Source organism: Botrytis porri, assembly GCF_014898465.1.
Source record: "Botrytis porri strain MUCL 3234 chromosome Unknown BPOR_022, whole genome shotgun sequence".
In the NCBI taxonomy this organism is placed as follows: domain Eukaryota; kingdom Fungi; phylum Ascomycota; class Leotiomycetes; order Helotiales; family Sclerotiniaceae; genus Botrytis; species Botrytis porri.
Genome location: NW_024066096.1, coordinates 415,020 through 436,505, shown reverse-complemented (window position 1 = coordinate 436,505; position 21,486 = coordinate 415,020). Strand labels below are relative to the sequence as shown.

The following is a 21,486-nucleotide window of genomic DNA, read 5'->3' as shown; positions in this document are numbered from 1 at the left end:
ATATATAAAAAATTAATTCAAAAAGGATAAGAGATAACGTGGTTTATCAGTACGTGCACTATATCAGTACATACACCATTATATTTACATACAAAAAACGGCCGTGTATAACCGTACATTTTCTTTATTTATTGATATAATTTAATTTTTCCTTATATATATTATATTTATTTATATAAATAATATAAAAATGAATTAAAATAGTAAAATCTTATAATAATAAAAAAGTTATTTAAAGAAATAGATTTTTGTAATATAAAGTATGACATTCTTGAGTTATAATTGAGATATTTATAAAAAGATTAAATTTTATAAATATTTCATTTTTATTATTCATAAGGAAACTTTTTTAGAAAAAAAAAAAATATTTAATGATTTAAATAAAAATATTAATAAAAGATTAATTTTAGTGTATTTTGAAGTGGTGTATGTATTGATATAATATACGCACTGATAAACTAAGTTATAAGTCTATTATTAATAAAAACAAATTAAATATTAAAACAATATTTATATTAGATATAAATCATTATCATATAAAAACTTATAATAAAGGTTTTTATATATAAGCTCAGATAATAGGCAATCTCCTGAATATGTATACAATTCTAATAAAAAAAAAGACTAATTAATATAGATAATAAATTAATCTAAAATATAATTATCTACTATTACTTTTAATATCAATATCAAAAATATAATTATCTTTATTAAGTCTAAATATGTTACGGGAGCTGCCTCTAGGGTCACGTGGAAGTGTCTAGAGATCTCTCGAGGTGGTTTAGACTAGACTTCAAGTAGGAATTCAATAAGGTTGTAACTGGTTGCAATTCTCGTAACTATAGTAATGAAACTAATGATTGTTCTTGAGCACGAAGCTCTACATTATAATGAAACTCATTCCCTTATATAGATCTTCGTACCTCATGAATCGACAAGTCGATTACCGTAAAGCCGATTTCGACAAGTCGGTTTCCTGATCACGTGATGTCCATCCCGTGATCTATAATGATGCTACCGCTTATCTAACCTGTGCTCTCTAGCCGATTGTCCCTACAGCGCTGTTTCCGTAGGTCCCAACACCAAGGCCTTAGGTTTATCTTATAATCCATGTTGCGGTGCGGGTACCTCCGTAACAAAATATAAAGAATATTTATTAACTACAAGCCTCAAATTTTATTTCTTTTTATTAATAGAATAATATTTATATAATAAAAATTATTCAAAACAAACTTAATTAGATAGTAGAATATTGGATTATAAACAATAGGGAGTCTCTTAATATAATTACTTTATTATAAATAATTTATTTTAATAAAAAAGAATATAGGGATATTCTATTTAATAAAAATAATCTAACTAAAACCTTATCTTAATTATTATTATATTTATATAATTTTGTTTATAATTATTATAAACCGGCTTATTTATATAAGATCTTAAAGACAAATGTTTTTAAATTTCTAATTAAAAAATTCAAACTTAGTAATATAGAAATTTAATAAAAGCTTTTTCTCTAGTTATAAGACAAGTTATTTGTATTCCTTTTATATTATATAAATACTTTTTTACTATATTGAATGTTATAGAATTATAAGATTAAGCCGATGCTTGAAAAAAAGCTATCATAATTTAAGAATTGCTCATTATTATTATTAAAACTCAAAATTATGTATAAATAAATTAATAATAATCTTAATAAAAACTTCATTTGGGAATCAAGATTATACAGTGCTATACCCTTGCTTTTAGTTGTTAAGTTAAATAGTAGTGTATATATATGTCAAGATTATTAAGAATTAAATAATATTATAATAAAGAATTATTATTCATTTTTTATTATTCATAAAATTCTAAATACTTTTTGTAATATTATAGTATATATAAAACTGAATATTATTATTATTTTTAATAAACTCTATATTGTAAAAGGTAATAAATAAAAGATAGCTTTTATTATTCGTTTCAATCTTTTTGAGTCATTTGTTATGCTTTTTAGTCTTTATAATACACCAATATCCTTTCAATATTATATTAATTATATTCTATTTATTAAACTAAATAAATATTGTATAATATATCTGGACAATGTTCTTGTATATTCAACAAATAAATCGGAATATAAGGAGTATATTCAAATTATAATATAAAAGTTAGTAAATATTAGGCTACAGATTGATATAAACAAATATAAATTCGAGATTGTTTTTACTTATTATTTAAAATTAATAATTATAATTAAAAAATATAGATGAATTTTGAAAAAGTTATTATAATTATATTTTAAAAATAATTATTTTTAATGAAAGATTTATAATACTTTTTAGAATTTGTTAATTTTTATTAATAATTTATAAAGAACTTTTTAAAGATTTGCTGACCTCTTCATAATTTATTATAAAAGAATATTAACTGGTCTTAGAATATATTATATAAAAATGCTTTCACTATATTCATGAATGTATTTATAATAATATCAATTTTTATATATTTTGATTATAATAAGTAAACAATTCTGAAAACAGATGTTTCAAATTGGATATTAGAAGGAATACTTTCTTAATATAATTCCGATGGTCTTTTATAATCAATAGCTTATTTTTTAGTAAAGCATTTTATAATAAAATGTAATTATAAGATTTATAATAAAGAGCTTCTTATAATTATCAAGTTTATAAAGAAGTGGTGACTAGAGCTTTAAGGTTTATAATAGGAATTTGAAATTCTTATTAATTATAAGAATCTAGAGTACTTTATTATAATAAAAGCTTTAAATTAATAATAAATCTATTAATCTGAATTCCTTTTTCATTATAATTTTTATATAGTTTATCAATTAGAGTCTAAGGTTATTCAACTAAATATTTTAAATTAAAAAAGAGAGAATAAACTAAACTTTATAATTAGAGATAATAAATACTTAAAGAATAAAAAGTATATAATTTTATTAGTAAATAAATTCAATATTAACCTTTATAATAAACTGAAAGCTAATATTCACTTAATATTAATAGATCTTATAATACCTGTAAAAAATAAACTAATTAATAAACTAATTGATAATATTTATAGAAGATTAAATATAACTTATCAACTTATTATAATAATCAAGGATTAGTATATATATAAATAATTAATAGAATTCAAAAAAACACTTTGAATTATTATATAAGATTATTATATAATAAATAATAGAATATATTATTGAAAGAGATTATAAATTCTATTAAATAATAAATTAAAAATACAAATCATTTATAGAATATATTTGTTTAATTTAATTGAGTATTTAGATTAGACTAAAACAATCGACCTTGTTTTTTATATATATTAATAATCATAAATACACTAGGAGATTACTTTATATATATACAAAATTATTAAGATTAATTCCACCCGAATTCCTATACTTATTACTAGTTCCCTTTCAAACCTAATCTAATATATCAATAGATTATATTATATTACTTTTAAATTATATATATTATAATTTTATATTTAAATATATTCTAATTATTATTTATTAATTAACTAAAATGAAATACTTTATAGAGGTTAGAATACTTATAATAAAAAAGCTTATTAATATTTTTATTAATTGTATTTATATTTTATATAGTTTATGTTCACAATAAAGGAGCAGGCCAGTGGAATGCATGTATTATTGACTATGTAGATTAATTGTACTAAGGTAAAATCTAACTACGAAGTGGAAGTGATATATGCACAGTAGCTTAGAGCACGTGCCACAACTTCCAACACTCCCCCAGAGAGCTTACTCTCTCAGCTTCAGTAGTTAGTTTCTTTAAAATTCCTTTTATACGCCCAATAACTGATTGCTTCGAAATTCGTTATTCCTTGATCGTAGGGTTACTGTTTTAATATGGTAGACCATCAAAATCCGATCGTATGCGAACAGACCTTAAGCTTATCTGTTATTCCACGTGATTTTCTTGAAATCATTATTTTTTTTTTTTTTTTTTTTTTTTTTTTGATAAATTCGACGTAAGATGAATCCAATGAATCTGATGAAATAGGTGAAATGGGTGGATTCAGTGATTTTGGTCGATTTGGTCAATTTGGTCGATTTAGTCGATTTTGGAGCACATACCACAACTTCCAATACTCTCCCAAAGAGCTTACTCTCTTTGAAACCCCAGCATGTTCTTGAATCTCTCAAATATCACCCTTGCGCATGGTTTTGTTAATCCATCTGCAGTCATATCACTTGTATTGACATAGCTGGTATTGACTAGATGTTTTTCTGTGAGATCTCGAATGAAGTGGTGACATATGTCAATATGCTTTGATCGCTCGTGTAGATGTGGGTTCTTGGTTAACGCTAGCGCTCCTTGGTTGTCTCCGAGCATTTGAACTCCGCTGTTGCTCCCGATATACTGTGGTCGCTCTAAGTCCCTCAAGAGTTGGGCTACCCATTGCCCTTGTTTGGTGAACATCGCCATGGAAATGTACTCAGCTTCTGTACTAGATGTAGCTACAGATGTCTGCTTCTTGCTTGCCCATGAGATTGGTCCACCATAGAACATTACTACCCCACCAGAGATGCTTTTTCGATCGGTTCTATCGCTTGCCCAGTCTGCGTCGGTGTATACTTTGATGGTGCGTTGTAGGAGGTCATATTCTTTGCAAATATCTGATTGAACTCCCCCAGGCCCAAAACGTAGTTTCTGTTTAATAGTTGACCTCAAATATCTCATAAGGTTTTTGAGTGCAACGCTGTGATGTTTGGCAGGGTTAGACATAGCTTGTGCTAATCTCCCGAGACCGAATGCGATGTCCGGTCTAGTGTAAACCATAGGGTGGATCGTACTGCCGATTGCTTGCTGGTATTCGTTTACATCAGTGAGCTCGTCGTCTGGGAGCGTTGGTCGTAGTTGGTTGTAATCCGAGATTGGTATCTTCCTTGGAGTGTGTTGACCATGGGAGATCCCGAATCGGGTAAGCATTGCATCCAGATACTCTTCTTGATCCATAGTTAACACTCTCTCTGATCTGTTACGAATGATGCGCACTCCTAAGATCTTACTAATCTCCCCCAGGTCTTTGGTGTTGAATCGAGCAGAAAGGTTGTGATAAAACCATTGAATATCTCGTTTTTGTGCAGCAGCAGTAACAATATCATCTACATACACTAGGAGAATTAGCTGGCGCGGGTGATTGGTGTATAAACACGGATCCGCAAGGCTTTGTACGAAACCCATCTTGGTTAACTCTCCTTTCAGAAGAAGGCTCCAATCTCTACCAGCTTGCTTTAGCCCATAAAGACTCCGAAGTGCATGTAGAACGCGGCCGCGACGAACATGAACACCTTGAGGGGGTGCTAAATAGATTTCTTCTTTCAAGTGTGATTCGGTGAACGCATTTTTGATATCGAAATGGGAACACTCGAGGTCCTCTCTTGCAACAATTGCAAGGAAAAGGCGAAGAGTATCGAGTCGAACAGTGGGGGCGAAGGTTTCGTTGTAATCTTTACCTAAAACTTGGCTGAACCCTCTAGCCACTAATCTGGCCTTGAATCGCTCTACCTTATTATCCTTCGTCTTAACAACAAATACCCATTTCGTTGAAAATAGATTGCTCCCTTGTGGTAAAATGAACTCTTCCCAAGTGCCATTCTTGACCAATGAGTCTACTTCTTCTTGAATTGCAGCTTGCCAGTCTTTCGCGTGCTTTTTGTCTGCCATTGCTTCTTTATATGTATTCGGTATCTTGATCCCGAGTATTTCCGTTGCTGGTAGAGCGGTCTCAGCTTCTGCTGGTGCATCTGCTAAAATAGTCAAGATCTTCGAAGCAATTTCATTATTCGTCTCCTGTTCGAATTGATGAATATTTGGAATGGCAATCATGGCGTGCTCAATTGATTCTGATCCTGGCTTATTTAAGGAAGCAAGTAAGGCCCGAATGATTTTGGAGTCTCTCTGTTCTTCTATATCGTCGTCATCGCTTCTCTTTCTCTTCCTAAGATTGTATCTCAAAGGTGGTGTGGAAGTAGATGCAGATGTAGATGCAGTAGGTGGTAAAGTTTCATTAGGTAGTGCAATATCAGGTAATACACTCTCAGGTAATGTACTCGAATTCGATGGTGTATGATCAAGTGGTAAAGTTATATCCTCAGGTGCCCTTGACTTCGGTGGTGTATGATCAGGTGGTGAAGTTATATCAGGTAAAGTAACATCACTTTCTTTGTTGTTTTCCCCTGCCGGTCTTGTTAAATCATCAGCCACTTGTCGGATATTTCCATATTCATCTTCATCAAAGCGTGGTATTTCAGTCTTTGTTCGTTTTGGTATTGGCAAGCGCACCTCTATCGAGTCTGTGATTATTTCATTTGGTGATATTGGTGGATCGACTGGAATAGACGATGATTCAGGGACATTCTTAGGTCTGCCGCGAGGCCTGCGATCAGGTTCTATATTCTTGGTACCTTGTGATCCAGCTACACAGTTTCTGAGTTTGAGATCCAGATCCCCTCCTTTGTAGCTTTCGTCGATTGTAACACGATAAGAGCGGTAAGTATAACCTAGCTCTGGTGAATAAACCTTTATATGCTTGGTGGTGTCTTTTGAGTATCCCAGGAATATCCCAACCCTTGCTGTGTCGCGAAGTTTATCATGCCTTTGTCCTTTTGGGATGGTTTTGGGGTTGATATAGGCGTAACATCGACTCCCCCAGACCTTGCATGTATCGATATCTGGTAATGTGCCTGTAAATGCTTCGAGTGGGCTTCGATCGATTCCATTTGCATCTGGGCCAATACTAGTGCGGTTTCGAATGTATACGTCGTGCTCGACAGCTTCGTCCCAAAATTATAATGGTAAATGAGCTTCTTTCAACATTGCTCTCATGTCGGTTTCTGCGGTGCGTATATTGCGTTCAGCTGGACCATTTTGGTGAGACGATACAACCACTGTAACCTCTGATCGCACACCAGTCTTCCATTCCCGGACGGCTTGAAGAAGCTCTGGTGCATTGTCGGTTCTGGCAGCAATTACAGCTACTCCTGTAGCAAGTTCAATTTCTTGCTTCCAGGCTTTCAGTAAGGGTATTGCATCGCTCTTCTGTTTCAATAGGATGACCCAATTTACCCTTGTGGCGCTATCGATAATAAGGAGAAAGTATCTGTGCCCTCGAATGGTCCTTGGGAAAGGGCCAGCAACATCGAAATGGATCAATTCTAGCCTTTTGGATTTTCGTGCACTTAGTTGACTTGGGATTCTGTTAGTCATCTTTGTGAGAGCGCACACTTCACAGACATCAAGAGTTGAAGGGACCTTGATCGGTCTCTGGAGTGTAGTGACTTTGTGCAGATTCCTGATTTTGTCAGGGCCGAGATGATTGAAGCGTCTATGCCAGATAAGGTATCTTTCCTTCTCCGTCATGGTTAATTCTTCGACTTCCCCTTTTGTACCATCAATGATCTCTGCAGAGAGCGCAAAGAATGCAGAATCTTCGTATCCTGGTTTCACATGCGAGATGATGTACATCCCATCTTTCATTGTTGCTTTGATGATCTTATTATTCTTATCGTTTTCTGGTGTGAAATACATCTTCTTGAGACTGAATGTACCCTTGAGTCCTGCCTCACAAATTCTCTTGGCTGAGAGCAGGTTGACCCCCAATCCAGGTACATATAGCACACCAGCTAATGATGTCCTTGTTCCATCCTTGCACACCATGTCCACTGTTCCTCGCTCATCCGAGTACATAGCTCCCCCACCAACCGTTATCCTTCGTCGCGGAGTACGAATTAGACTTCTGAATAGAGAACGTTGGTCAGACATGTGTGAAGTGGCGCCGGTATCAGCGTACCATTGCGATGGGGATGCCTTACTAATACTTTCTTTGGTGAGATGACAATGCTCAGAATCAGACTCACTATCGACGACACTTTCAGTAGCATCGGAGCTTGATTCGGCGATATGAGCCTTGTGCTCCCTGCGTTTTTTGTCTTTTCGCACTGGAGAGGTGGATTGTCTTCTCTTCTGTTTGTGCTTTGAATCGGATTTCAAGAGACGCTTGGCGCGACGGAGCTGGAAGCATTTTAGGACTGAGTGGCCAGGTTTGTCGCAGAGTTCGCAAGTGATGATGGATGTGTCGGTCTCCGAGCTTGTGCTAGCCTTACGCTGGCGATGAGGTGGGACATATTTCTTTCCTTTTGCAAGGTGTGCCGAGTCTCCAGAGGTCTGGATCTCTGCCTCTTTGACCTGTAGATGCTTGATCTTATCGTCAATGCTTAGAGTAGAACTGACGACACGGATCATATCAATGATGACTTTGTACTCATCAGGGAGAGACAAGGTCAGGCTTTGAAAGAGTGATTTATCTGTACACAAAGCACCGGCTGAAGCATCCGCAGATAAGAGCTTTCGTCGAAGATCCTTGAGCTTATCCCATGCACCTATAATAGTCATATCAGGGGTATCGTCGAAAGAGAAGGTCTTGATCTTGAGGAGGTACTCGTCTGCTGCGATATCATCGATTCTGGAGTATTTGACGGCTAGATAATCCCAAAGTTTCTTTGCTGTATCATATTCGTCCACTAAAGCCTCATCATCGTCAGATAATGAGCGACAGATGTAAGATAATGCACTAGCGTCGTCCTTAAGAAAGGTGGCCTTTTTGTCGATATTGAGTCGAATCTTTGTAGTGGTACTGCCGCTGCCGCTGGAGACTTGAAGTTCTTCGAAATCCTGGATTAAGTTGTCGGCTGCTGCAATCCGTGCATATTCATGCAATGTCTTTTCGCATGTATAGAACCAACCTTTTCCTCGAAGTTGAATTCTTATTTGACGAGTCCAGCGTTCGTGATTCTCTTGAGTGAGAGGAGGGATGCGCTTGGAGTAATCCTTGGATCCAGTGTCTTCGTTCATTTTGAAGGTTCTGCAAGTAGAAAGCTTGCGTCGATGACCTAGGCGTGATTGATGGTGGAATGAAAGAGTGGAAGAGGAACTGTTTAAGACTGCGCTGTCCCGATTGGGATGTACTAGTGTTTGAAGGGAGAAATTCTCTTCAAGGCGGGGTAATTAAGAATAGTGAATTTTGATTTGTAGATAATGATTTTTGAAGTGATATCGAACACTATGTAGCAGGTGATGCTCTTCAGCGTTAAGCTGGAATGAATGGTCTTTTCAGTAATAACTCGTAGTTTTCTTACTTGAGGAAAAGGCGCGATGTAAGTGGTTACTTCGCTGTCGCTGCTCAGCAATCTGTTTGCTGTGCGCACCTCGTATGTTGACGTCGCGTTGCGTAGGAGCTTCTCGTCGTCAACCTCTCCTTTGGCAACGTAAGCTATTCAAAGAGCTTTCGGCCTTAGTCTTACTGCAGAGCTACCGGGCTCATAACCTGTTCACAATAAAGGAGCAGGCCAGTGGAATGCATGTATTATTGACTATGTAGATTAATTGTACTAAGGTAAAATCTAACTACGAAGTGGAAGTGATATATGCACAGTAGCTTAGAGCACGTGCCACAACTTCCAACAGTTTATTAAATAATATTATTTTTAATTATAATATATAGTTTATATTTGGTTTCTGGTTTTAATTAGCTGAACAATTAATTATAACTTTTCAATATTCTTTAACATTTTATTTATAAATAGATAGGTAAATAAAACGAATAAATTCTCTTCTTAAGTAATATTTACAAGTTTTTGTAAATTTTCATTAAATAATTAAATATAATAATTACTTTTTACTAAATTTATATTAAATAATATAACTTTGAAAACTATTAGTTGCTCGTTATTCTTTATTAATTATAAGTTTAATTCATATATTAATATAAAGTCTAATAAATCTTACCCATTGAATATAATTATAATATAAAAACAAGAGTTTTTTTAAGAATAATAAAATAACAAATAAAATGAAAAGAATTTTATTACAATTATAAGCTTTTACTAGGCAAGTAATTATAATATATATAAAAAATATAAATTAATATTATATTCACTTATCATATTATTATATAAACTAGAAAATGTTTATAAATATTAAAAATATAAAAATCTTTTAAAGAGTAAAGAAATTAAATAATTGATAAACAAGATTATATAAAATTATAAAAGTTTATTCTTGTTTTTATTTTATTCAATTATTAAATAATATTCTGATATTTCCTATTTTTCATTATTTGTTATTTATTCTTATAATTAATAGAATATATTTCTTAATATAGATTATAATTAACAAATCAGAATCAATTATTATTAAAAATAGGATTCTCAAAAAAGAGAATAATAAGAATGAGTTAGTACAGAAATAAATCTTTAAAGAAGTTATAAATAATTATAATAAAGATAATCATTATTATCTAATTAAATAAAAGTATTATACTTCTACTTAATAATTAATAACAAATTTAAAAAAGAATGAAAAACTATTAATAAAGTATTATTATATATACTCTGAAAAGCCTGATTTATTAAAATAAATATTAAATAATTACAAAATTAAGATAATCTTATTATCTATAATAGAATACTTAAAGAAAGTATAGAAAACTTGAAAATCAATTTGTAAAAGAAAAGTCAAATTAATATAAAATATTTAAACTATTAATTCAACAAATTCAATTATCCATTTAATTTATATATAATAATAAGCTATATAATAAATTTAGTTTACTTAGGACAAACAAGCCCTTAAAGGGGGATACTATTACAGGTTCAATATATAATTATATAAATACCTAAGATATTCATCCTTTATATAGTTGAAATCTTTTCATCTCTTTCTTTACTTTTTATAGAATATTATATATTTTACCTAGTAGTTATCTCTTGTACTGTAATAGCTATTGATTTATAATTTTTATATTTATTTAGTATTAATATTTAATATTTACTTTTTTATTATTCTTAATATACTTATCGAAATATTTCAATTATTTTAAATCTATTTTATTGTTTGTTTATTTATTAGATATAGATTTAATAATTTATTTTATAAAAAGATTTGTTTTAATATATTAATTGAAGAGATAAACTTGTCTTTGAATTATTAAAAATAGAGGAATAGTTTTATTCTTTTCATTTCTATATATTATTACTATAGCTTATTCTCGATTACTTAACTGTATTGATTTACTTCTATTATATTTCTTAATATTAGTAATAATCATTATCATATATATAATTCTTATTATAAAATCTATTTTATCGAAATTATAGAAATCTCTGTCTAAAATGCTATATTTCGCTTATATATTTGTAATTAATCGAAATTATTCTTTAATAAATTTAGAATCCTTATAGAGAACTTTTTGAAAGTTATAAATACAATTAAAACATATCTTTAATTCAATTTAATACTTTACAAATCAATATGCCCAAAGCTTTTCAATATTCTTTATATCCCTTGATTTGAGAATATAATTTATTATATTTTCCATATTCTTAAATTTAAATGAAAAACCTTTCGAATTTATATCGAGTATATATTCGATAATAATATCCTTTTCTAATTCTAAAAGATTATAAGATTTATATTGATATTCTATATAAGGAATAAAACTGTTAATTCTATATTGTAACATTATATATAAAATATTATATATATCAGCGATCTTTCAAATATTTTGTTTTTTGTCTTTCTAAATAGCTTCAATAGCAAGGAGTATATAGGCTTCTTGATTATTCGAATTTATAATAAATTATTAATAAAACACATATTGAAAGAAAAAGGTGTAAATTGAGATGAAAGTAGGCTATATATTGATATAGACTATATGCTGATAAACTATGTTAAACATTTTCTATATATAAAAGTCTTGGTGAGATTTAGGATTTGACTGCCCCCGGAATACAGGGATTTCGGGTCATCGGTCATTCGCCAAAGCTTAACTTTAAATCCTACCCCTTCATCCACAAGGCGATTTTCAGTATCTCACGGTGAGTATTTCATCATGAAGGATTTTGTTTCTGCGCCCCAAACATCATACAAATTTCGGGTTGATCGTGCGAGAGAATCCTATTGTAACGTCGTTGTACGACTTACTAGATCACGTATTCAGCTGCCAGGATATACATAAGATGGAGAGCCTTCCCAGCTTAGAGATATGGATGATTGTTCACAATAACCTACTCAACAAACATTCAATTTCTACCTGAGCAAATAAACCCATCCAACCGAAAAAAATCCAGAAAGCTACAATATCGCAATGTCGAACCTAGTACTTCTCCAAGTACCTCACTCCCCCGGCGCAAAGCACAACCGAAGCTCTTCAGTATATTCTCGCAACTCTTGTGATTCGACTTTCTCCGCCTATACTGGCACCACTCTCACCACAGAAACATGTCCCACGACAATTCGTGCCCGGGAATCGCGATTGAGCTATTCGGGTCCATGTGACGGGACGGTATTTTATATTTACGATAAACCATTGCCCCCATTGCCACAGGAAGCTCTTGTTCAGAAACAAAAACCTTTGCCTCCATTGTAAGTGAAATCACCCACTTGGATCTAGTCATTAGATGATAAAATGCTCATTCGATATCAATTAGACCGCGCAGCATGTCTCGTCGCAGATCCCATCAAAACATGAGAAATTCCATGTCGGAACCGAGGAACGATACTATATACTATGATGAGAAAGAGGTGTATGTCCACAATCCGTTTAGTGATGAGAAAGTAGTGCTGGGAGAAAGCTGGGATGATAAGGGAAAAAGGTTGTGAAGGGGTTGAGGCAATACTGTATGAATAGCATGGTAGTTGTGCTGTGGGAATCACGATTGAATGCCCAGAGATCTAGACGTCGATGTAAATAATTCAGAGGGCAGGGTACACAGACTTTTTCAAGGGTTTGAGGGCGGAATGAGGGTCTTCCACGCAAAATATACTTTCCGGCGTTGGGTTTGTGGTGGGGGCATATGCTTGAAGCCCTAATGACTTTGTGTCTTGGGAAGAAAATGCTTGGTATTGCCAAAACCTTCATTTCTTGCTCATTGTATACGGAGTACATCATAATAATAACACATTTTTATCATCTCGACTTCTTGCACTAAGAAATCCGTTTTAAATACCATTTCGGGATATTGTAATCTTCAAAAGCTAGATATGAGTGTAAGGTTACCCAGTGAATTATCTCCTTAAACTACCCAGGTACTCGCATTTTCTACTTACTTCTCAATAGTCTTCATTACCACCTTGATCGGGTTTTTTATTCAATAGAGAACCAGGAACGAAGCTCCTCGTAATCTTCAACCCCTTAGAGTGATGGAACCATTGCTTCATCTTTTAAGTAATTATCGATCTCGCATCTCTCCTGTTGATTTCTTGTCTAATTCCCCATCATCTCGAGTATAACTGCTTTGATTCTCGTTTATAATTATTAAATCGGGTACTCTACTTTCGGGCCACCCCTGTTTTGAGCCACTCTTTATTATTAAAAATCTCAAAAAATGAAATTTTTAACTTTCTTATTTATGGATAGAATTTATTGAAAATTTGTGTATATATAATTCAGATCGTTTTGAATTTATTCTAAAAATTTAGATTTTTAGAATTTTTTTATATTGAAATCTAAAACTTCAAAATATCGATTTTTTAATTTATATAAAAATCATATGTAAATTTAGACCTTTTATAAGATTTTTAATAACTTTTTAACAATAATTGTTAAAAAACTATATATCTTTTTGAAAGTTTTGAACTTAAATTTATATAGAAAATTAAAAAAAAAAATTAAAAAAAAAATTAAAAAAATTAATAGATATAGAGATATAATATATAATAAATTTAAAGTAATATAAATAATCTCTATAATTTTGAGGATATTCTTTTAGATATATATTTATATAAAAAATTCTATTTTTTTTAATCTTTCAAAATAAATATACTTTAAACTTATAATAAAGCTTTATAATTTATTTTAATTAATTCTTATTAAAAAGTTATTAAAGATTTTATAAAAGTTTCAAATTTGTTTATAATTCTTAAACAAATTTAAAAATCGATATTTTAAAATTCTAAATCTCAATACAAAAAAATCCTAAAAATTTGAAATTTTCAAAATAAACTAAAAATGATTTAAATTATAAAAATATAAATTTTTAATAAATTCTATTTATATAATAAGAAAGTTAAAAATTCCATTTTTGGTATAAAAAGTGGCTCAAAAGAGGAGTGGCCCGAAAGTAGAGTACCCGACTTATTCTAAAGCCAGCCAAGGGCCGAGAATTGACATTGTTGGACCTTTTATAGAAATGATACTACGCGGCACTTTCGGTTGCCCCTTTGGTGATTCCTTTTTGTCGTCGTTCCCCGATGTCGATGAACTTGTTGGATCTATCTCGACAAGTGGTATTCTCTGTATTTGGCATTGAACTATTGTTAAGTTGAGAGTTTTTTTTCTTTCGAGAGGCAAGGGGGGGCGGGTATTAGGATTCAATGCCAGATACACTTCTTGCATTGTCAGCTCGTTTCTATAATTGACTTGCAATTTCTGTGTCACTTCGGTGTATGAATAGTCCCAGCCCAAAAATAAAGTGTTGGAACTCGATTTCTTGTGTTGTGGCTTGACTAATCTTTGATGCATGATGTATCTCGGATTAAATTTTGTTCTCAGTTTACTAGATTCTTAGAAATTCTCGAAATTCTGTCTATACTCTACTATCCCCTGATTACAAATTGACCCTGCCTCCCAACACTTTTCTTCTGATTATCGCCCCTTTTACAGTTCTATTGTCTAAACCATCTTTCATTCACACCACCCTTCAAAGACTCGAAACCTCAATTGCATGTGACCACTCATCCTCCAATCCCTTCAACCTTGCTAAGAACTCTGCCCACGATTCCCTTGTCACATTGGAGTCGAACTCAACCGTGATATTCTCACTCCTCCCATCGTTAACTCTTCCACCCATAGCATCTGGAGAATCAATTCCACATTTCTTCAACTCAAACGTGTTTCCAAAAGCAGCTTCGACTTGATTGATAGCACCAGTGACGTCTTCTAAGGTTTTGAATGCCTAAAGAGAACCATCAGTAGACGAATACCTTCATTAATGGATAATAGAAAGACTTACAAAAACACGATTTGGACAATCGCCTCGAGCATCGCCATTCTTGAGTACTGTCACCCTTAGATGCCATATTGGAGCCCTTCCCGAGAAGTTCTGCTTCCAGAGGGTATGGGCTCCCATGTTTTCATAGGGAAAGTCTACTTTTTGTCCATTGCCATGCAACTCTTTATCGCTGGTATTCATAATATCCGAGTAGCCTCTCATTCCAGGTGCCGGGCGTGTCATTGTGATTTTATTCGTGGTGCGGTTTGAAGATTGATGTGTGTTGCTTGTATTGTTTTGGTTGTGTGGATTGATGGTACTTGCTTGGTGCGGTCTTGAAATATACCTTCGCACCTGGCATCAAAGACTTATATATATAACAAGTTGAGGAATCGCGTGAGGCGTCATGCTTAGATGCCATGATCAATGTGACACGAGAATTTGAAGCCGTCTCAACATTTGTGGTCGAAATAGTTTCATTGACCTATCGGGTAGTTTTACCGTGGCTGGGTTTTGGGGAAATCACACCACTGGGCTTACAGCATGTGAATTTTTGCTGTACCTGCTGAATGCAACCTCATTTCATGCGTATATGACCTGATTTCTCCAAATCCCATCGCCGATTGCAATCATTGTGCTGTAGGTGTGAAATCAAAGCATGTAGAGCCAATGAGTTTTTCTATGCATAGCAAGTATGTAGCCGCGGCTGTGCCACATCGTCGGTTCTAAAAATCGAACGACGCCATTGAGGAAGGGATAGAAATATTAGACACTGACACTGACCAGTTCATTCTACATACTTTCATGAAATATCTAATCGTGATTTCAGAATTGTTGGGAACCTCGAGGCCACTTTGACGAGTGAGCAACCTGTTATTCGTGGCGTCAGAGCTAGGAGTGTCTGGCCATTCGCAAGCCAATCACTCACATGGCCGTCAAAATACCGGTATGCCAGGACATGAAGAAGCTTGAATTTTCAGTTGAAATCAAACAATCGAACAATCAATCCGTACATCGTCCCAGTTGACGCATTGGGTTAGCGAGCGGATATTTGGCGGGGCAACCTTAAGGTTAAACGATTCTCCACATAAGTTTTTGGCGCCTTCCTTTCTCTCAACGATGGCCAGATTACGACTGTTCCTTCGAATTCATGTTATGCTTGCATTTATATGCATTGTATACATTTTCTTTTCATCGTTCAACAATCAATTTTTTAAGACGTTAAAAATACCTTGCATTGTGCCATTAGTGCAGCGTGTTTCCCAAAGCTGTAACCTTCCTCCGTACGCGTATAGTCGACCATCGCCGCCAAAACACTCTTGTTGGAGTCAACTTGTGTCATGAACTCGCGATTTTAAACATAATTCTCCTCAGATGCGATGAGTCTCAGACGAAATTCTTGATGCTCGTGGTTTCTGGCTTTTGGCTTTTGACGTCGCAACCCACAAATTGTGCTTACACATTGCGCTGACAAGGTTCCTCGATTTGCCTAATTTGGACCTTCAAACCAAAATTTCAATATCATCTAGTGACTCATGATGAGATTTATGATAATGTCAGGTCAAAAGCAGACTTCGGCAGTCCCAAGTCTACGAATCTGAATTCGTTGTTGTTTTGACACTATTCACCTCATTTTAGAAACAACCTGAGAATAAGTCGAGAACGATGTAGGAATAGATCACATACTCTACTCGCTCTACTCGCCCTTCAGAACAACCCTTCTCACCATGAGTATAAATACGAGTCATCGTACAGTGATCTACATATCTTAGAACCTAAGAAACTCAGAGTCTCGCAATAACACATCTAAACATGAATTTTGCACAAGAACTCTGCGTCATTGACGAGACATTCCACACAGTCTGTGGCCACGTCATCACTAGAATCAAGCATGAAGATGATCGTTGCCTATACTTCAATCATAATCCTTACCTCGAGGGTCAATATATTCAGTGTTTGTGTAGAGCCTATCATATCAGTCAAGCCACAATCCTCGACTCATCCTGTAAGTTCTGCTTGAATCCCGATACTGATGCTATTGAAAACGAATGGAGATCTGACGAGGAAGAAATCACACCAGCCGAGATCCAATCTCGTCGGGAGTTTTGTGCACGATACACCGAGGAGCAAAGAACACATTTTGCAAGACAGGCAATTTTCGAGTTCGACGCCGAAACAGCTGCGGAAGGCTACGAAGTAGGGTTGCAGCTTCATGAGGAGGGTTCAGATGAACTGACAGAAGAGATCCTCGACAGATTGGGGTTGAACATCATCAGATTTGACAGAACCCGAAACTGGTACCTCGCACAACAAAACTACTACTTTGGACAGGTCAGAAACGGCATCCCTGAGGCTGAGCTTGCAAGTGTGTACGAAGAAACGGATCCCAACCCCGCGATTCTTGCACCAGTGCTCCCAGCGGATTTCCCAGACGACGAGATTTGCGGCATCTGTCGACAACCCTTGCATCATCCGGAAGCCGGTGGGCTCACAGGTCTTCGTCGGGTCTTCTGCGGCTTTCATATTTTTCATCACGATTGCATTCTTCCCTGGTTCCGCGAAGGAGCTGCGGATACAATCTCATGCCCTACTTGCAGGGCCTCAAGAACCGTCATCGTCCCGCCCGACTTTTCTGACATAGTTCCTCTCCAATAGCCAGATAAGTCAATCCTCTCTTACTTTTCCTACTCACAAAATTAAAATCATAAACATTATCCAACTAAACATCTTCCGAATCCAAATTTTTTGTGTCCTACGTAGCTCCAACTAAACACCATATTTCCAGACGTCTAATTCCCAAAACTATCCTGTTATGATCTCCTTATCCTACCTCCATTTTCGAATCGGCGACTTTTGTCTTCTGAACCCTTAAATGATCATGAACATTTCAACGCTAACCAGACAGAATCTACAAAAGCAGCGCTTCAAATCTCCCATCCTTCTCCTCTCCTCTCCTATTCTAATCTAGGATGGAGACCCTTATTAAAGGTGATATCACATAAGAGATATCGCTCAAATATATATATCAGCTGATAGCTTTCAAATTGAGTCAGATTGTTTAAGATTGAAAGCTAATAATAACTCCAAAGGAAAAAAAACATTATTCCCCTACTCAAATCTCTAATAACATTAGGTACCTAGTTGTACAATACCTTTCTGACTTCAATCTTAACTAACAAGTAACAAGATCAAAACTTAGCAGGAATAGCTTTATATTGTAATTTCAAATTGAATATTACAACTGTTCTTATCCTTTTCCTCCTATTCTGAATCCCAAAATTCTCACCATATTCCTGGGAAAAGAAAACTATCCTCATCCTACCTATCCTTGATTCAATTTTAGGATAGGATGAGAGTTTTGAAATGCTATACAGGTAACGAATGTTCGTCTGTTTCATGTTCGACTAGCTCAACATATTGTAAGCTCAAAGAATATGGCCTTACTGAATACCCACGATGTAAAACCAAATAGGAGCCACAGTCGCACTTGAAGTTCCAAACATACGCGCATATCACAATCATATCACTCTTCTACACACGATGTCATATCAAATTGTATCCCAATTGTCTTTGTCGATCTCTAATCGTGAATCGTATTCTGTGGTAATAATGCGAAAGCATCATAAATGCTCTCAAATGACAACTTTAGAAGTTACACAGATCTGAGAGCCAGCTCACATGATGATCCTATTCTAATCGACTCACAAAACTTGCATAGAGACGAGAAAGTCCTCATCTATTCCTCACCTAAATCTTCCATCTCAACATACAACACCTAACCAATAATAATCCTCCACCCATCCCCAAGCGTCTCATTCCTCGGTCCAAGTCCCCCCCAAAGCATAAGTTGTTTCGAGCCCGTCATCGAGCTACCAAAATATCGTCTGCTAGTCCACGCTCCGCCTTTCTCTTCATCCGCTCCCACTTCTATTCCGCTGATTTGCAGACGAGACCAGTCGCCTCTATGGCTATCCACACCAGGCAGCTTTTCTCGTACGACGTCTTTCACCTTTGCGCCGGAATATTGCGCGGGTGGAAGTTGATAGATCCAGATGTCTGAGAATTGTTCCTTATCATCGGAGCCCAAAGCTAATAATAAGTAATCCCTACCATTTCCCGTGGTGATGAAATGCAAAGCGGCAGAATCGCGAGGTGATGGAACCTCAGATGGTTTACTCATGTCGAAGTCTAAAGTCTCCCATTGACTATCCTTCTTAAAATCATTCACATGACCTTGCGCCAAATCCTTACTCACATCATCCAGAGTTCTACCGGTAGGATATTCCAAGAAGTCGATTTGACCACGAGGCATCGCGTCTATAGATTTCTCCAAATCTTCACTGTATCCCAATCTCCATAACTTTCCTCGTCCGCACGTGAGATTGATTCCAGATGTCGGTGACCCTGGAGGATCTGGCAGTCTGCTCCACTTTCCCTCGTCCAAATAAAATGCCCATAGATCATTCAATCGCACTTGATCAGATGATAATCCTCCATAGACGAAAATGACAGAGCCATCAGGACTGGATGTACTGACATGTTTCGTCCGCGAAAATGGAAATGTGGTGTCTGGGGGAGGATCCAGGAATGTCCATCTTGATGACAATGGGTCGAATACCCACAATCGACCATTCTCTTCCAAAGGCTTCGAATTATCAGAAGGATTTTCACTCCCGCCAAAAACGAAAAAAAGACTTCGAGCAACAGTCGCTGAATGAAACGTGCGAGCTAAAGGTACAGATACTGTATTCTTTTCTCCATCTCCGACTGCTGGTATCGATCGCAAAACCGCAGTCGTGGTATTCTCCTCAGTTGAGACGTGAAGCTCAAGAACATCGTTCGTCAAAGATTGAGAATTCGGATCCTCAGAACCCCCAAAAACATATGCCCTATCACTAATCACCGACAATGTATGTCCAAATCGCGGTAATCTATCGGTGGTCGTCACATGTTCGAGATGTCCTTTTAAGGGCAGTGTTGATTTCGACAGATAATATGCGGCGACTCCTCCCTCAACTGCTGTTTCGACACCGTAAGCGGCGGCGGTTACGATAGCTGGTTCCATGATGATCTTAGAGTGAGTTATATTTGTTCCTCTCGGATTGATAAAGTTTGTGGTGTTGTGATTTGATGTTGTGGTTGTGGTTGTAGGTTTTTGCCGCTGGAAATGACGTAATGATCGTCGTGGGCTAGGAACGTCCCTGACTTATACTAAAAGTAACTCTTCACGGCCAAAATACATATCACGTGCATCTATATGTTCAGGAATATGGTCTACATATCTATCGTAGGCTTTGAGAGAATCAAGAATGACAATCAGACATATCCAATATGAGGATCCCTTACTAATTTGTATAGACTCTGGCCGCCAGTCAGTGGGTAAGGTTAACCTTACAAGCTGAGAAACATCAGGAATGAAAGGAACAACCCAAGCTGTCATTCCATCTCCTCGCATTCTTGCAAATACTACCTAGTAGGTACATTAAGCTTACTTTAACAAATAGCAAAAAGATAACACAACCATCTCTAAATACTATATTCCGTAACACACAATTGCCCATATAAAACTACAAACAGTCATCGTACATACTAATATCACATATACCAAGAACATTGTCCTCCTTAAACGATTCCGCCCTTCTTCAAGAATTAGACAGCTAGCCAGTTATAGAGGAGAATTATACGAAACTTCGATGAGAATGAGATGTATGCTAGTACCAAAGGAAAATGAAGTATTCATCATGTTGCACCAAGCCAGTATATTGCGTTGCCGATAGTGAAATCAGAAAGCAAATTGTTGAGATTGAAGTATGATCCTCCTTGAGAGATACATAATCAGGTTGACAAGTAAAAATGCCACTGATTAGACTGCCCCAGGTTTTGGTCATCCTAAGGAATGGTGTGAATAGTTGACGATAGTATGACAGAAACTTCTCAATACTGATGACTATATTTCTTCGAACTCAAATTCAGAGTGACCATCTCAAAAGCAGCCAAGTAAATTCTCATGCAGATGAAATTCATTTTAATGCTATACTACTGGGAACATTGCAATATTCACCCCTTCACGAGCAATACCAACGCTGGCCAAATTGACCTCTTTAAGCTATTCAAGAGGATCGAAGGAGCAAATAACTAAACTAATGAGCATCCACCTCCACAATTCGAACCTCCTATAAAATGCCATTGCTAGCAGCCCCAAGCTCAGCAAAATTTCCTCGCTTCGATTCTAGCTCAACGCCCCAGTTTCCAAAATGCATTCCCTTCTCACTTGTGTTGCCGACACTTCCTTTCTTCGTTTTCTCTACGTCCATGCCTACATTTGCAATGTCTCGGTACGAATCATCCCGCCAGTCGTTATTTTGACAAGGTTTCTTCTGACGGCCTTCTCACAAAATTATTAAATACCTCAAAGCACGTCGAAATACACCAGTGATTAGCGCTGTAACTCGATACAT

The 21,486-nt window shown here is 35.1% G+C and overlaps 5 protein-coding genes across 5 annotated transcripts; 2 read left to right on the top strand and 3 right to left on the bottom strand.

Annotated features, from left to right (window-relative positions):
* Positions 1–11,906: 11,906 nt before the first annotated feature.
* On the top strand, positions 11,907–13,001 carry EAF01_011585 (uncharacterized protein). The gene is made up of 2 exons (XM_038919843.1): positions 11,907–12,461; positions 12,527–13,001. The coding sequence occupies exons 1-2, from the start codon at positions 12,184–12,186 to the stop codon at positions 12,696–12,698; spliced, it is 450 nt and encodes a 149-aa protein (XP_038764776.1). The 5' UTR covers positions 11,907–12,183; the 3' UTR covers positions 12,699–13,001.
* Positions 13,002–14,517: 1,516 nt separating this feature from the next.
* EAF01_011584 (uncharacterized protein) lies at positions 14,518–15,439 on the bottom strand. The gene is made up of 2 exons (XM_038919842.1): positions 15,050–15,439; positions 14,518–14,992 (listed from the first exon to the last, which is right to left on the bottom strand). Exons 1-2 carry the CDS (start codon positions 15,269–15,271, stop codon positions 14,738–14,740), a joined length of 477 nt encoding a protein of 158 aa, XP_038764775.1. The 5' UTR covers positions 15,272–15,439; the 3' UTR covers positions 14,518–14,737.
* A 1,401-nt stretch (positions 15,440–16,840) lies between these two features.
* On the top strand, positions 16,841–17,683 carry EAF01_011583 (uncharacterized protein; the record flags this gene model as incomplete). Its single annotated transcript, XM_038919841.1, has 1 exon — positions 16,841–17,683. One exon carries the CDS (start codon positions 16,841–16,843, stop codon positions 17,681–17,683), a length of 843 nt encoding a protein of 280 aa, XP_038764774.1.
* Positions 17,684–18,803: 1,120 nt separating this feature from the next.
* Positions 18,804–20,093, bottom strand: EAF01_011582 (uncharacterized protein; the record flags this gene model as incomplete). The annotated part of the gene is made up of 1 exon (XM_038919840.1): positions 18,804–20,093. One exon carries the CDS (start codon positions 20,091–20,093, stop codon positions 18,804–18,806), a length of 1,290 nt encoding a protein of 429 aa, XP_038764773.1.
* Positions 20,094–21,201: 1,108 nt separating this feature from the next.
* Positions 21,202–21,486, bottom strand: EAF01_011581 (uncharacterized protein; the record flags this gene model as incomplete). Its single annotated transcript, XM_038919839.1, has 2 exons — positions 21,202–21,413; positions 21,459–21,486. The coding sequence occupies 2 exons, from the start codon at positions 21,484–21,486 to the stop codon at positions 21,202–21,204; spliced, it is 240 nt and encodes a 79-aa protein (XP_038764772.1).

Coding starts and splice junctions, on each gene's coding strand:
- EAF01_011584 (XM_038919842.1), bottom strand. CDS start 15,271: ATGACACGCCCGGCACCTGGAATGAGAGGCTACTCGGATATTATGAAT. Junction 14,993..15,049: donor ATTGTCCAAATCGTGTTTTT/GTAAGTCTTTCT, acceptor GGTTCTCTTTAG/GCATTCAAAACCTTAGAAGA.
- EAF01_011585 (XM_038919843.1), top strand. CDS start 12,184: ATGTCGAACCTAGTACTTCTCCAAGTACCTCACTCCCCCGGCGCAAAG. Junction 12,462..12,526: donor CAAAAACCTTTGCCTCCATT/GTAAGTGAAATC, acceptor GATATCAATTAG/ACCGCGCAGCATGTCTCGTC.